The sequence below is a fragment of the Furipterus horrens genome, unplaced genomic scaffold (genome assembly GCF_987537825.1).
Source record: "Furipterus horrens unplaced genomic scaffold, mFurHor1.1.pri manual_scaffold_3, whole genome shotgun sequence".
Taxonomy (NCBI): Eukaryota; Metazoa; Chordata; class Mammalia; order Chiroptera; family Furipteridae; genus Furipterus; species Furipterus horrens.
Window position 1 is genome coordinate 158,662,558 of NW_028327173.1, and position 16,880 is coordinate 158,679,437.

Here is a 16,880-nt window from a genome sequence, read left to right on the forward strand (position 1 = left end):
AGGACTTTAATACTTTTTCCTAGAGCCTGTGGGAGCACTCATTATCATGCAGAAAATAGCTGAGAAAATTTGGAGGAGTCAAAATTTTGTGACAGTTAACTTTTTGAACATTCTTTGACTGGCCTTTACAAACCAAACATTTGGGACACTTTGAATCTTGCAGGTAACTTTTTCAAGCTATACCTGTTATTTCTATTTTATTACTATCCAGTACTTTTAGTAAAATCTGCCTATTGAATAGTTGCAGCTAGTATTTAGCCCCGCCTAAGCTAATTTTTCTGTGTAAGAATTATGTACTGTGAAGTTATTATTGATAAACTACAAACATGCTTAGTTGCTTAAGAATAGAATATGTACAACTATGTAGCTGATCTATGGCATGTTTTAACAGTTGACTACGGCATTTAGAATAGTAAATTAACTTAAATGGACTGTTAATTTTTAGTATTCTTCTTAAAAATGTGAATTGTGCTCAAAGGTTTAAAAAAGATGAAGGGAATCTGCTCTTTCTGCCATTAGAATGTTCTTTTTAGTTCTTCTAATTACACCTTGATTATTATTAATGTATTTTTCCACTTTAGTAAACAAATGTTACATTTTCAAATAAATGAAGATTTTTTTTACTAAATTGCTGCTGTCAAATTGTATATGAATTTATAAAAGGGAAAGTTAATAATTGACCTTTTCTCTTTTGTCTTAGCTTCTATACTTTAAGCTGGATTAAGATTCACAGAATTAGAGTCAAAGAATGTTACTGAGACTGTTTTCAGAAATATAATAATATTTCAGAAAAATGATACCCAAGGTGGGCAATACTTAGTCATGTAGATTAATAGTGGAACAGTTACTAGCTCTGAACACAACTTTCTGTTCTTTTTACTCCATCTCAGTTGCTTCTGCGCCAGCAAATGTCTGCTTTCAGCAGTGGCAGTTCCCATAGACACTAATGCAAGGGCTTTTGCGTTCTCATGCCAAACTCACGAAGGAACTATAGAAATTGAAATCGTGGTTCACTATTTATCTGTTCTTTAATATTAAACAACCCAGAAACCAGACAGAACATTGAGAATATCTGGCTGATAGATTAAAAAGGTGAAGTTTCCAAGAATGGAATATTGGAAATCTCACTACTGGAGAATGTGTATTATTAACAAAAATGCTCAGAAAGTTGAGACTACTCATAAAAAACAACGTCCTAGAAATCAGAAAGAGTTTTGAGTGAAAAGTGAGAATTCAGGCTGCTAAAATAGGCCATATTATAGAATGTTAACTCAAGTTTGTGGTCTGTTAGATACTCTAGAGATCATCTAGCCCAGGGGTTTTCAAGTCTTTTTTAAATAGCAGAATCATTTTATTCTGGGTAAAATCTTACTGTGTATTTCAGAATACAACAAATAGAGGTGGTATTTATTTTACAAGAAAAAATCATTAAATTAAAATAAATTCCATCAATAAAAATAATTAGACACTTTGGGATGAACATAAGTGTTTGAGATATTGATTTTGAGTGACACTTGACATATATATCCAATTTATTTCCCACTTTTATTTGAATATTTATTAAGTAAATATGTGCAGTATATAATACATCTGAATGTGTGTATTCCTTTGGGGTTTTTTGAAATTTGTTTTTAAAAATTAAGATCAAATATTTTTACAACCCCTGATAAAGTCCAATAACAGAACTGAGAAAACTAGGGGTCATTGAAGTCCACTCGTCAAAATACAAGTTGTTCTGAATCTGAGCATTGTGATTTGTTCTGATATTTTCCAAAAAAAGCTACTCTGACTACTCAGAATAAAAGCATTCATTCATCCTCATGTTTCTTCTTTTTATCCCTCTCTTGGGCCATCAAAAAGTAACTGCTCGTACATTCACACCACCATTGATTTTTTCCACTATAGGAGCAGCAGAAAAGAGTTCTAAGCATGGTGCCGAAGACAAGACTCAGACTATTATTACAGCTATGAAAGAAAGAATGAAGATCAGGGAAAAAAATAGGCCAGAGGTGTTTGAAGTAATTCAAGAAATGTTTCAGATTTCTAAAGAAGATTTTGTTCAGTACACAAGGGCAGCCAAACAGAGTGTATTGGATGGGACTTCTAAGTGGTCAGCAAAAATAACCATTACAGGTAAAAATAAGTTTAAAAAATTTTTATCCCACATTGAGTTATTATGTGTTGTAGACATCACTGTTAAGATAAGTATAGATTAAATAATACAGTTTTCAATCTTGTCAATATTGATAAGAAGGCCAGTTGGTACATCAAATTTATAAAATATTTATTAGATAACTAAAGTCATTCTTGTCCTATCAATATCTTGCTTTGATCAAAAGCTGTGCCTTGGTCTAATGAAAACCTCTTCCAGTGGAAGAAGGTTCTGTTTTACAATATACTCATCAATATCCTGCAGTTTACAAGAGATTAGCTTTGTTGCTGCCTGTCACTGATAAATTGCAAGAGTGGCCAATAATCTCTGCAGTCAGTTTTTCTTAATAGGAAAACAAATAGAGTTTTAGTTACTCCTGGATCAATGTCCCTCATTTATTTGATGCTTAAGTCAAGAATATTTGAGTTTATTGATGTCTAGTGATTTGAACTTCTTAAATTGCTTGTACAATAACATTAACAGTAAGTACATATTTACCATCTTAAGATTTACCAAGCCTCTTAATATACTGATATAGTATTTACAAGGTAGAATAAAGATGCTTCTTTTATTGGGTTGAGTTGATCAGTGCTGACAACAACCTCATAAATAAATAAATTTTAAACTGCTGTCCTTTCACATTATGTTGGGTAACTTTTTGCATATTTTATATGCATGCTGATTTCTCTCTATATGGATACAGTAATGTATATAGCTAGCTACTATTCATTACAGGCAAAAGCATATTAATTCAAAGGAAGGTTTTAATATTCAATGTACTATCTTATTAAACTTTTTCTAGAACTCCTGTTGCTCATGAGAATGAAAGCAATGGAGATGCATGTCCAAACCCAAGGACAAAATGATAGAAAATGTTTCCTTCATTATTATTTTTTGCTTCTGGTGGAACCTTTATATTAAACTGTTTAATTTTGTTATTTCAGTGGTTTCTGCACAAGGCTTGCAGGCAAAAGACAAAACAGGGTCAAGTGACCCATATGTTACAGTTCAAGTTGGAAAGAACAAAAAGAGGACTAAAACCATTTTTGGAAATTTGAATCCAGTATGGGATGAGAAGTTTTATTTGTAAGTACACAATGTGAAACTATTACAAACAGTAAAATATTTGAGCATAAATTAAAGGCAATTATTATCTCATTTTAATAGTATTTATGCAAATTATAAAAATAAAACTACTGTTGTGAACTTGCTTAATACTCTAATATTTATTATTTATCCTTCAACTTTGTTTGCAAGTAATAAAAAGAATATTTAAAACAAGAGATGGTGACATGGTTTGCATGACTTTTCAGGAAATCAAACAAAAAAATTACAATCTTATCTATAACAGGTTGACCTAGCATAGCTAGGAATGTATAGGCTTGTTTTAGTAATACTTTGACCCCTGAGAATTTATGACTAAAGACTTTGGGTAGCACCTGGCCCATTATATCTATACCGGCCTGTGCTGATGAAATGATTGGTCATAACTTTTACAACCTCTCATTTTCTGAGGTCATTTATTTTTAAACCTCTACTATCTTGCATCAGATAGCAAGAAATCATTTTACTGTCAAGAATTCTTTTCCATGGCTTTTTCTTGGAGAAACATAAAATGATGTCCAAATATCATTTGGTAGAAATGAAAATCCCTAACTATGAATTTAAAGGCTATCCTTTTTTAAAATTCTCTCTTTCTAATGGTTTAAGCATGGATCTCATTAACATGCTAAGTAAGCAAACCCAACACATATAGCTTGTATGGGAATGTGGCCAATAGCATGTGAAAGCTATAGAGCTTCTTGCATATATGGGCTGATACAAGGAGTGTTAAGAACTGGGTTTGGAAAGTTGGTTGGGACCAAAGAACAGAGGATACCATGGAATGAGTTAAGGGATTTAGACAATTTCTCCCTTCAGACTGATGGAAGAAACAATTTTAATATTTCTATTTTTTCTTTATTCTTATTACTGAATTAATTAGAGTGACATTAGTTAATAAAATTATATAGGTTTCAAGTGTAAAATTCTCTAATACATCATCTGTATGTTGTATTTTTGTGTTCACCACCCCAAGTCCTTTACCCCCTATACCCTCTTCTACTTCTCCACACTCCCCGCTCCTCTCCGTCTGGTAATCACTATGCTGTTATCTGTTTCTATGTTTTTTTTCTTAATTACTTCACCTTTTCCACCCAGCCTGGCAACCCTCCTCCCCTCTAACAGTCTATTTTCTATTTATGAGTTTGTTTCTATTTTGTTTGTTTATTTTGTTCATTAGCTTCCACATATGGGTGAAATCATATTGTACTTATGTTTCTCTGACTGGCTTATTTCACGTAGCATAATATTTCTTTGTTTGTTAGCAGAAGACAAGAAATTAATCAATAGTCATAAATTTGAATTCCTAAAACAGTCAAGTAAATGAATAAAACAGGGCAATGACAACAAAGAAAGAGGGACAGAGACTATGGCAAACCTGACACCAAGTGACGGATAGAAAAGAGCTTCTGTCACCATGCAATCACATAGACACAATGTAGCTAGAGCTTCGATTTCTCAGGAGAAGCTGGAAATTTGAAAGTTTAAAACCTTTATTAAGGTATAACTGACAAAACAAAGTCTACATGTTTAAAGTGTACAATTTTAAGTTTTGACATATCTACCTTTATGAAATCATCACCATAGACAACATAATGAACATACCCATGACCCAAAAAGTTTCTTCATGATCCATTGAAATCACATCTTCTAACTCTCCCCAAATCAAGGCAATCACTGATTTGCTTTATGATGCTATAGAGTATTTTTCATTTTTCATTCTCTATATATAGAGTTTTATACAAATAGATAATTCATTATGCACTCTTCTTTTTTTTTTTTTTTTTGGCTTTTTAAACTTAATCTTTATTGTATTTTTCCATTACCATTTAGTCCCCATACACCCACTCCCCCCAGCAATCATCACACTGTTGTCCATATTCATAAGTCCTTTACCCTTTTTGCTCAATTGCTCCACCCCCAAACCGCCCCCCTCCAATAGCTGTCCTCTGCTCTCCATATATGTTCTGCCTGTTAGTTCAGTTTGTTGATTAGATTCCACATATGAGTGAAATCACATGGTATTTGTTTTTCTCTAAGTGGCTTATTTCACTTAGAACAATGTTCTCCAGATCCGAATATGCTATTGGAAAGAGTACATTTTTTATGGTCTAGTAGATTCCACATTGTTAATGTCCCATAGTTGTTTTATCCACTCATCTATTGTTGCACACTTGGGTGTGGTTCCACTGACCAGTTATTTTGAGATCCATCCATGTTGTAGGGTTCAGCAACAATTTATTTTTATTGTCAGGTAGCATTTCATTGCATCAAAATGTCACAGTGTATGCATTCACCTTGTGATGGATATTTGGTTTGTTTCTAGTTTTTAGCTATTTAAAATAAAGTGGTTAGAAACACTTGTGCATGCTATTTGAATGGACATATGTATATATTTCTCTTGAATAAATACCTAAGAGTAGAATTGCTGGGAATATGTTTAATTTTTAAGACACTTTCCCAAGTGGTTGCACCATTGTATATTTCTGTCACCATTCTATGGGAATTCTATGTCATACACAGTTTTCCAACACTTGATAAGGTCATTCTTTTAAATTTTAGCCATTCTAATATGTGTGTAGTGGTATCTTATAGTGATTTTATCTTGCATTTTTCTAATGACTTAATGACTTGAAGCATCATTTCATATGCTTGTGTGCTATCCTTTATCCTTGATCTTTTTTAACTGTCTGATCAAATATTGTACCCATTTTGATTTTTGCATTTGTGTAAGTTTCATAGTTTTACATTTTATAGTTAGGTCAATAATATATTTTGATATAAGTTATGGATATAATATAAGTTACAGACTCAACTTGGTTATTTTACATATAGATACTGGAAAGTACTGTTTTTTCTATGCTAAATTGCTTTTCCACTTATAGTGAAATTCAGCTCTCTATTATTGCATAGCTCTATTCCTGAATTACCTATTCCCTTCCATTGATTTATTTATCCATCTGTCAGCCAATATCCCATGGTCTTCATTACTACAGCTTTACTTTATAAGCCTCAAAATCAGATAGTATTAGTCATCCAACTTTTTCTCTTTTTCAGAGTTATTTTAACTATTTAGAACCTTTGAATTGTATCCACATGAATTTTATAACCTGTTTATTATTTTTTATAGACACAAAAACAGCCTAATACAATTTTGATTGCCTTATTTCCCTGGCTAAGATTTCCAGTATAATGCTAAATGGACATGACAAGAGCAGACATCCTAGCCTTGTTCCCAACTGTAGATGAAAAACATTCTTGATGAGCTATGATTTTAGCTATAGATTTACTATAGATGTCATTTACCCAGCAAAGACAGCCATCTTCTATTCCCAGTACACCAAGAGTTTTGATCAGAAATGGATGTTGTATTTTGTCTAGTGCTTTTACAGCACCTATTGAAAAGATCATTTGATTCTGAATGCCACTTTTAAAATTTTACCTTGAAGATATTGCTTCATTGTCTTTGTGTTTGAATTGTTCTGTTGTTTTCCATGAGAAATCTGTTATCCTCATTTGTGTTCCTCTGTACCTGTGTTTGTTTTTCTCCTTCCACCTGTGCTTTTCAAATTGAATTTACAGGGGTGACTATGGTTAATAAATTACATAAGCTTAAAATGTATGTCTATGATACATCATCTGTATATTTCATTGTGTGCCCACCACCCAAAGCCAAATTATCTTCTGTCACCATATTTTTGATCCCCTTTACCCTTTACTACCCCACTTAATACTTTGTTTTCTTTGTTAATTTGCGCAACTTGACTATGATGTGCCATGGTGTAGTTATCTTTATGTTTTTGTTGCTTACTTTTGGCTGTTGTTGAGCTACTTGTAACTGTAGGTTTACAGTTTTCTTCAGCTTTGGAAAACTTTTGACCATTCTTTCTTTAAATACCCTTTCTGTTCCTACCTTTTGGAGATGCCACATATGTATCTATATTAGGCCTCTTAAGGCTGGCCCACGGCCCACTGATGCTCCGGTTTTCTCTCTCTCCCTCTCCCTTCCTCTTTCTTTCTCTGTACTTCACTTTGGATTATTTTTATTATTATGTCTTTAAATTAAATAATTTCTTTTTTGTAATGTCTAACCTATTAATTCAAGTCACTGTATTTTTTTATCTCAAATATCTTAGTTCCTATCTCAGAAAGTTCAAATTGAATCTTAGCATCTTCCATGTCTCCATTTAACATTTCTTATTTAAATTAAGACTATTTTTTCTAGAAAGTTCACAGAAAATTAATGGAAAGGCATAGTGGTTTCCAATATAGTTTCTACCCCCACATCTGCACAGTCTTCCTAATATCAACATTCCCGTTTGTTATAACTGATGCCCCTACATTGACAGATCATTTTCACCCAAAGTCCATAGTTTGCATTACAGTTCACTCTTGGTGTAGTGCATTCTAAGGACTTGGACAAATGTATATTGACATGTCTTCATCATTAGGGTGTCATACTGGGCATTTTAACTCCATTAAAAATCCTCTGTGCTTCACCTATTCACCCCTTCTCCCTCCCAAAGACATGGCAACCACTGATTGTTTTAATGTTCCCATAATTTTGCCTTTTCCAAAGTGTCATATACAGTTGACCCTTGATCATCCTACGGGTTAGGAACACTGAACCTGCATAATTGAAAACCTGACTGTAACTATTGACTCTACGGTCAGCCCTTTGCATCTGCAGATTCAACCAACACACAGCATTTTTTTCTTTCTAATCCACAATAGGAATGCTCAGTTGGGAAACCACAGTTAAGAATTAAAAACTACTGATTTTGATCCATGATTGATTCAGTCAGCAGATGTGAAACCCACTGATAAGAAAGACCAATTTTTTTCAATTGTGTTTATTGAAAAAAAATCTGTTTATAAGTGAACCCTTGCAGTTCAAACCCATGTTGTTCAAAGATCAACTGCAATTGAACTCATACAGTATATAGCCTTTTCAAATTGATTTCTTTAACTTGGTAATATGCAACTAAGGTCCTTCCATGTCTTTTCATGACTTGATAGCTCATTTCTTTTTAGCACTAAATATTATTTCATTGTGTGGACTATTTATCCAATCCTCTCCCAAGGTTGCTTCCAAGGTTTGGCAATTATGAGTAAAGCTGCTGTAAGCATTTGTATGTAGTTTTTTGTGTGGACCTGTTTTTAACTCTTCTGTGTAAATGCCAAGAAACATAACTGCTAGGTTGTATGGTAAGAGTATGCTTAGTTTTGTAGAAGCTGCCAATTTGTCTTTTAAAGTGGCTATACCATTTTGCTTTCTTACCAGCAAAGCATGTTGCTTCACATCCTCTCTAGTATTAAGTGTTAACAGTGTTCTGATTTTCGCCCATTTTAATAGCTGTGTATTGGTAGCTCATTGTTATTTTAATTTGCATCTTGCTCATGAGATATGATGTGGAGCATCTTTTCTTATGCTTATTTACTATCTGTATATTTCCTTCAGTGAGGTGTCTTTTAAGGGTTTTGGCCAATTTTCAATCAGGTTGTTTATTTTTATTATTAAGTTTTAAGATTTCTTTGAATATTTTGAAAAAGAGTCTTTTATCGTGTCACTTTGAAAATGTTTACTCCCATCTGTGGCTTGTATTCTCATTTCCTGGACATTGTCTTTCTCTACTTAATTCTTTAAACACTTGCACAACTTGTAATCACTGTTTTGTTGTCTGTGACTACCAGTTCTAACACGTGTCCCTTCTTGGTCAGTTTTGATTAATAAATTTTTATTCTCATTAGCTGTCATATTTTTATGCTACTTCACATGCTTGGTAATTTTATATTGGATGACAGACATTGCAAGTTTTACCTTGATGGCTGCTGAATAATTTTTACATTCTATATATATTCTTGAGCTTTACTCTAGGACTACATGGAAATAGTTTGGTCCTTTGGTCTTGATTTTGAAGTTTAGTAAGTGGGAACAAAATATTGTTTAACTAAATGCTGATTATTCTTCAGTGCTGAACCAATACTCTTCTGAGTCTACTGACTCATTAATTACACCTTTTCTAGCGTGCCCAGTAGAAACCAGCACCGTTCTGGCTTTAGGTAGTGCTAAGCACTGTTACATGCAATTCCTTTTGGTAGCTCTATACCTGGTCTTCACTTGTTTCTTCACATGCATGAACTTATCATTACTCAGATGATTGTTCAGGAGGAACCTTCTGCACATTGTTAGAGTTTTTCTTCTCTTTACCTCTTCTTTTTGAACATACTCCCTGTGACCTCTAGCTGCCTTTGTCTTCTTAGATTCTCAGTGCTGTCTTCTTAACTCAAGGAGTCCAATAGATTCTAACTGGGTTCATTCTCCTTGCACAGTGGCCTAGAAACTCTCTCAAGGCAGTAAGCTGAAGTAATGAATATTAAGGCTCACATTATTAGTTTTTGTCTCCTTGTTACCACTTTCCTTCATTGATGGATCTCTAGTATATTGAAAACCATTGTTTGATATCTTCTGTTCACATTTTGATTTTTTATATGGGAGAAATCTCTAGTCCCTGTTATTACCTCTTGACTAGAATAGAAAATCTTGAAATATGAAATTAATTGATAGCCAAAAAAAAAAAAAAAAAAACAGTATGAGAGCCAACATGAGGCATATCAAAACAACATACAACTTCTGGAGATATTTGATCCATAGATTACCAGTTGAAACTATAAAATAAAGCATCTAGCCAAAAAAATGCAGTAGTAAAAATATATATTCTAACTTATTAATCCTACAAAGGGTACCCTTGAAAAATCAGCTGAATAAGTGTATTTGAGATAAGACCAAGATAAGGTCTACCAAAAAGGATTAGATATGACAGTGCCCAGTGCCCACTGAAGGTCAAGAATAGTGTTTGTTCCCACCAGGCAAGCTAGGAAGCCTCATGATTCATGGGGGCTAGAACACAGGAGAGTATACTGAGAAGGAGAGTTAAAATATGGATTATATATATTCTAATTGGCAGTTTTCATATAACTTATTATACTGTATGCCTCTGTTTTCCTTTTTGATAGGAGACATCATCTACATTGTCAATAATGATGTATCTAGTTTTTAAACAGCATTACTTTCAAACCCTGGCTGGTTTGGCTCAGTGGATTGAGCGTCGGCCTGCGAGCTAAGTGTCGCTGGTTCGATCTTCCAGTCAGGGCACATCAGAGAAGGAAAACTCTGACTCCAAAAAACCTCCGCTGCCTTGCGGCATACCTCTTCAGGGGAAAGGCTAAGGGAGTAAACCCCGACAGAAAATCCGGAGCCGGAGTCCCTAAGGCGGTTTGACGTTGTAGTCAACACCGGCAACTCCTGCGGCGCACCTGAAGCCAAGCTGTATTGACTCCGTCTTTCCCTTGGACCCTTCAGCTGCGAAGAGAGGGGGGGTCTGCTGCATGGGCAACAGCAGACCCTCCATATCACCCCGCCCAGGCTCTGTAGCTTCAGCTTCACTGGAGAGGACACCCCAGCGTCATCACAAGATGTCGATTCAACACGGGAGGAGACAGATACCGTGTCACTCCCGAGTCGGACTGCACAGCCATTCTTGGCGGTGCAGATAGACTCTTAAGAAGCTACACCATCGTCTCTCGAGATGGACGGCTGCCGACCGACTTTCAAAGAAGAAAAAATTCAAATTTTAAATCCATTGCACTGTGCATGTGTGTGTGTGTGTGTGTGTGTGTGTGTAGCCTAATTTTTCAAATAATTTCAATTTACTAACAAAATATTTATTAAGGGAAATCACAGTCACAGTTATCTTCTGTTTTCTCTTTCTAGAATATAAAAAATGAATGCCTAAATTTTCAAAATAATTCTTTTTCTTGCTAGTTTCCTAGACTACAATATTCCATTTTTATCATTGAAGTTTTATATCACTGTGGTTCCAGTAATACTATTTTGAATCTACCCATGCATGTTTTTATTTTACCGTGAAAATGTCGAGAATTGCCAACTTATCTTCCTTTATAAGGGGTTTTGTTTTGCAGGAGGAAATGAGTTCATAGTGAATTTATGTGCAAATTTATAAAAATGCATACATGTCACAGATGAATTCATTCATGCCTCCTATCGCCTTGACAGTTCTGCCCTGTGAACTGGAGTGTAAAAGTGTGCCCCAACATTCTGTAAATGGAATATTTTATTAATAGTATGGCTTTAGTTTGGATTTGGAGCCATTTACTTATTAATAAATTGTGATTGTGAGCTTTAGCTCTTCTAATATGAAAAAATGAGCTAATAATACATAGTTCACAAGATCATTATATTTTGGGGATAATATCTATAGATATCGTGGCACTTTTTAAGCATTAAACCTGGCAATTGTATTATTATTATTAATTATTAACATTAATACACCATCCCATCCTTTGTGCTGTGTTCAGTACTTTAAAGCAAACCTGGTGGTAATGCTTTCATGTCAAAATTTCTAACCTGAATAGTGAGGCTGAGAAAAGACCAGTGAACAGGTGCTATAAAAAGAAAGTGCTGCTGAAATAAGATTTAGAGAACTGAGCATGGGCAAAGGATCTGAGAGATTGTTTAAGCCAACTCCCCCTTATTTTACCAATGAAAAAATCAAAACTCAGGCAAGTTATAGAACCACCAAGACTTCAAAACCAGCTGCCTGTTGTGAAGCCACAAATAAGATATGAGTAGAAATAAAGAAGTGTATTTCTTCCCACATCTAATTCTTCCCTTAGAAAAATGCCTTTCACCTAAACAAGGCAGACAATCACAAAACTGGTAGTGAAAATGCAAATGAAATAATTTTTCACTTTTTTTGTTTGAAAGCTTAATTGTCCCCCATTGATTGCACTTTGATGCCCTCAAGAGATTAATGCTCAGTAATTTCCATTTTAATTTTACCTCACTCATCATGGGTTAAAAAAGTAGCTTGAAATTTTAAGCTTCTAAAAACTATGGAAGTTGTGTGATTCTAAAATGGGCACTCTGAAGATTGTTTGCAGAGAATGGAGGCATGACCAATTAAGCCTTTGCAGAAATACGGGTTAGAAAGTGTTGTAAATACATGTAATTTTAAAAATATCACTAGGTTTAACTAAGATGAAAATGTTTAGTATTATATAAATCTGAGGTGCTTGTTATCTTGCTCTTTGATCCTCATAAGTTGTGTATTTGATCATTTCATAATTAATTATATTTGACTTTATTTTTCTTTGCTACAGTAATGAAATGTTTTATGCTTATCACAAATCCTTCATTCCCTCAGGAGGAAAGGAAGTAAGTGTCTCACAGTTGGTTCCAGGGAGAAAATGACAGTGTAGCCTGCCCATTTCAATAAGAAATTTTGAGTTAAGAGACTTATAATTTATGTTCATATTGATTGCTGCTATGATTTTTGGAGTCTATAGTTGATTCCTGTGCTTTGTTTTTGCTAATTTCTGAAATAAAAACAAAATTTCATGCTGACTACCTCCTAGAGGGGATATACGTCATAATGGCAATAGCAAGCATGTGGTGCTTACTTTTTAAATTGGAATTAAGCATTGAAGTAAAGAATTATTTTAAAAACAAAGTCTTGTTAACACAGTGTCTATGGTAGGAATGCAAACATGCCCTTATTTATGGTGGATTTTGATGGGCAGCACAGTGGTGCTTATACATTCTACTTATGTAATTGACTGGACAACCATCTCCACTTGCTCAGTGAGATGTCAGTTAAATTCCACATTTTCTGATTGTCCGTTATATGCAAAGCACTGTACTAGGTCCATGGAAAGTACTAGCTTGAAGAATGCCTTCATGTTATACCGAAAAGCTACCTGGCCTACGAGTTTATAAACCTCAGTCTCAGACTGCCTAGGATCTATTCTTCTTGACTCCAGGAAACCCTTTAACTTATTGGAATCTCATTTCACAATGGTCAATGCACAAAAAAATACTATTGTCCACTTTGACTCAATGATGGTATTATTAAGAGGCACTGTACAAGGAAACATTTTTAGCACGTAAGCACAAGAAACTCATAATGCTGTTATTTACGAAGTCCTAATTGCGTTGGCCCTTTGAAGCATATGGCACCTACATTCAATTCACAGCTACCCAGTTGTGGAAGCACCTAGAGCATCCCAGGCCCATGGCTCTACACCATGCCATGTGCCGCATAGCTCAGATCTGGGTATAAATTAAGCATAAACTAAGCTTTGTAGCAGATAGCTTACTTAAATGCTACAATTAAGCTGAAGTATCTTCACAGCACAGCCCATTAATATTTTAAAATGACAGCCTGAATGTAATCAAGGATTTGATTTATTGCCTATATCACTAGCACAGGCTTCTCCTGGGCTATGTGGGAAGGGAACATTTCCACAGTTGTCTGAGCTAGCTTACAGAGATTGTATCAGCATTAGGAAGTCATTTGTCAAGAAGTTCTTACAATAGTCTAAAACAAGATAGAGTTTAGTCACACTTTATCGGGTTAGAATTTTTTTAAGTAATCACAGTCTACCTTGTAAATATGCCTAGTAATACAGGGATATCGTAACCAATACTACCTTTCACTTAAGTCAATTGGATTGAGTCATTACCAATCCATATAGCAATGCCATATAGCATTTACTTCACTACTGCTTTATACCAGGTCCTAAGGGCTTGTAACAAGGAGAGGAAGATGATGTGAAAAGAGACCTGGACTGGATTCAATGAAGTATGAACTTGGGGTTACCAAAGAGAATTGACTCAGTTAATAAAATTTTCGATGAGAACAAATCTTTGGAGACAGCACTGTGATAGTCCATAGGCTAAAATAAAAGGGACATGTACTTCACTTAGTTTTAAACTGGGGGTCAAATAGAATTCAAAGGAAATCCCAAAAATCTTTAGGGAGCCCATTGATTACAACAGCAAATTCTTAGGGCAATGAGGACTATTCTGTAGGAATCCCTCTTGCTGGGAAGATAGAGAAGCCCCCACATCTAAACTGGTCCATGGAAAAGGAATTAGGATGCAACAAATTTTATTATGTGGACACAGGAAGCCTTTGTAGGAATCCAGGAATATCCAAACATCAACTCCATAGGGTAGAAGTTATTATGCCCTTTTTTTCATTTCCTTGTTTTTCTGACTGTTCATCTGCACCTGTTATTCTCTGTCTCTGCCTTTCCATTATATTTTCTTTCTCTCTCCCTTTCTCTCTCTTTCTCTCTCTCTCTCTCTCTCTCTCTCTCTCTCTCTCTCTCTCTCTCTCTCTCTCTCTCTCTCTCTCTCTCTTATGTGTCACTTTGCCCCTCTTTCTTCCCTCCCCTTCACTTCCTTCTTCTCTTCTCCCTCTGAACCCTGGTCTAATTCTTAATCACTAGTTATAGCTCACTACACATTAACTTCCATGTGGTTCATAATAGCTTTGGCCCTGTGGCCATGTGTCTCCCAATTCAGATAATTCACAGTTTGCTGCCAGGAAGCCTCTTTGCATTTTTAGACAAATGGCCCAATTCATCTTTACAGAAAAAAACCATACAGATTATTTATTATTGGTCAGATGGTGATCAGAACATTTAAACTCAACCATTGTGTTTAATGTGAGGAGAGGGGCATAGGGAAGTCCTAATGGCCTCAGGTGATTCATTTGGGCCTGCAGATCAAAGCAATTTCCTCTAAGTGGAATATTTCTAGCAAGGGTGCTATAAACATCTTGATCTATCAGGCCTTTCCAAGACCCAAACACTACAATTCCAATCAACTCCTATTTGGTTCATTCCCTTAGGTTTTGGAGGTACCTCATGTATGGACTGACCATTTTGAAGGTAGAAAAAGGAGAATAATATGGTAGTACTATTCTTAGCTAAACTTAAAGTTTGCAGATCTCTACTGACTCTGAACTATAAAATGTAAAGCCTGACTCCTGAATAATTTTTTTTCTAATATCAGCTCCACTGGTCTTTAGAGAAATAATTTATTCAATAAATATTTATGTTGAGCACTCTCCTAAGTGCTACAGGCACTGAGGTAATTATTTAAAAATTGAGTTCCCTTACAGAGCTTTCATTTTAATTGGAGTAGAGATGGTGCTGAGGTTGATATCTTTATCTAGGGAGAGTCCATCCTAAGCCACCAGAAGAGAATGTACAGTTCTCCTTGGTGCTGCCATCTTGGCTGAGCTTGATGACTTATCTCTAAATAGATAATGTTTAAAACATGATAATATTAGAAGGCTGAGCAAAAGAAGTTCTGAGTAGGTAAGCACCTTGTTGAAATGTTAATGTTTAGGAAGAAAAATCTAAAACCCAAGTCATTACAAGTATCATCACAATTATAGGCACTGATATTTGTGTAGCTCTTTACAGTATCTCAACTCTGTCACCCGTTATTACACTTACAAAGTATTGATGTTGCTGCTGTTGTTGCTGTTGCTTCTGTTGCCATTTTACAAAAGAGAAAGCTAAGGGAAGTCAACTGAATGTTGCTAAAAAATTCATCCAACAAGTAAAGTAAGATATCTTTGTCTTCAGATACCATAGTAAATGCTCTTCCCACAGTATCTCACTCTATCACCAGTATCAATCATTCAAAACAACTACCCTAAGAATTCAGTGAAAAAAAGTCAATGCCAAAGCATTGGCAAATGGAAGCTTTTTTTCTTTTTTAAGACAGAAATTGAACTTGTAAAAAAAAAACTGTAATGAAAAGAAGTACACTGAATAGGAATGACAGCAGGTTAGACATTGCAGTATAGAAAAATATGGAACTTAAAGCCCTAAATTTAAAAAGTATAAAGTGAAACATGGAGAAAATTTTTTTAAAAAATGAAAGAACAAGTGAGACTAGTTAAAGCAGCCAAAAGTCAAATATTAATTGGAATTCTCTATAGAAGAAGAAAAAAAGGTGGGTACAGAAAAAGTATTTGAGAAAATAATGACCAATAATTTTTAAATTTGATCAAAATTATAAACTTATAGACTCAAGCTCAATGAACGTCAAGCATAAGAAAATTAAAATTACACCAAGGCACATCATAGTCAAATTGTTCAAAGCCAGTGAACAGAGAAAATCTTGAAAGCTTCCAAAGAAAAATTACACAGTACATACCTAGTAAGAAAAATAAATATGGCAGCAAACTGCTTGTAACAATTGATGATAGCAATAATACAATAGAGAAAGATCTTTAAATTAATGAAACAAAAACTGTCAAACTGAAGTTCCTGACTCAGAGAAATAATCTTTCAAAACTAAAGCAACAGAATAGTTTTTTTAAAGGCCAAAATAAGAGATTTTCAAATATATGAAAGCTGAAAGAATTTCTTTAATTCTGACCTGCACTACAAGAAATATTAAAGGAAATCCTTCAGACAAAAGAAAAGTTATGTCAGATAAAATGTGGATCTATATAGAAGCCTGAAAAAGAATAAAGAACACTGGAAATACTATGTTGGCAAATCTAATAAACAATTATGTTGTTATTTAGACTTATTTAAAATATTACTGAACATTTAAACAAAATAATAATTTCCTGAGTTATGTAACTACTAGAATATGATTATGTAAAGGTGCGGAAGACAGACCTGGAAATAGACCTTTGTAAGTTTCTTATACAGTACATGAAGAATAAAATATTTATAGATATACTGTAATAATTTATAGATATGTACAATAAATTCTAAAGTAACCACTAAA

General features: G+C 34.4%; 1 protein-coding gene across 1 annotated transcript in view; it reads left to right on the top strand.

Moving 5' to 3' along the window:
* UNC13C (unc-13 homolog C) overlaps positions 1–16,880 on the top strand; it is a 496,691-nt gene that overhangs the window by 205,322 nt on the left and 274,489 nt on the right. Inside the window, exons 8-9 of the mRNA XM_090270625.1 lie at positions 1,906–2,133; positions 3,097–3,238. Coding sequence (XP_090126751.1) covers positions 1,906–2,133; positions 3,097–3,238 — 370 coding nt within the window. The remainder of the gene's footprint in view (positions 1–1,905; positions 2,134–3,096; positions 3,239–16,880) is intronic.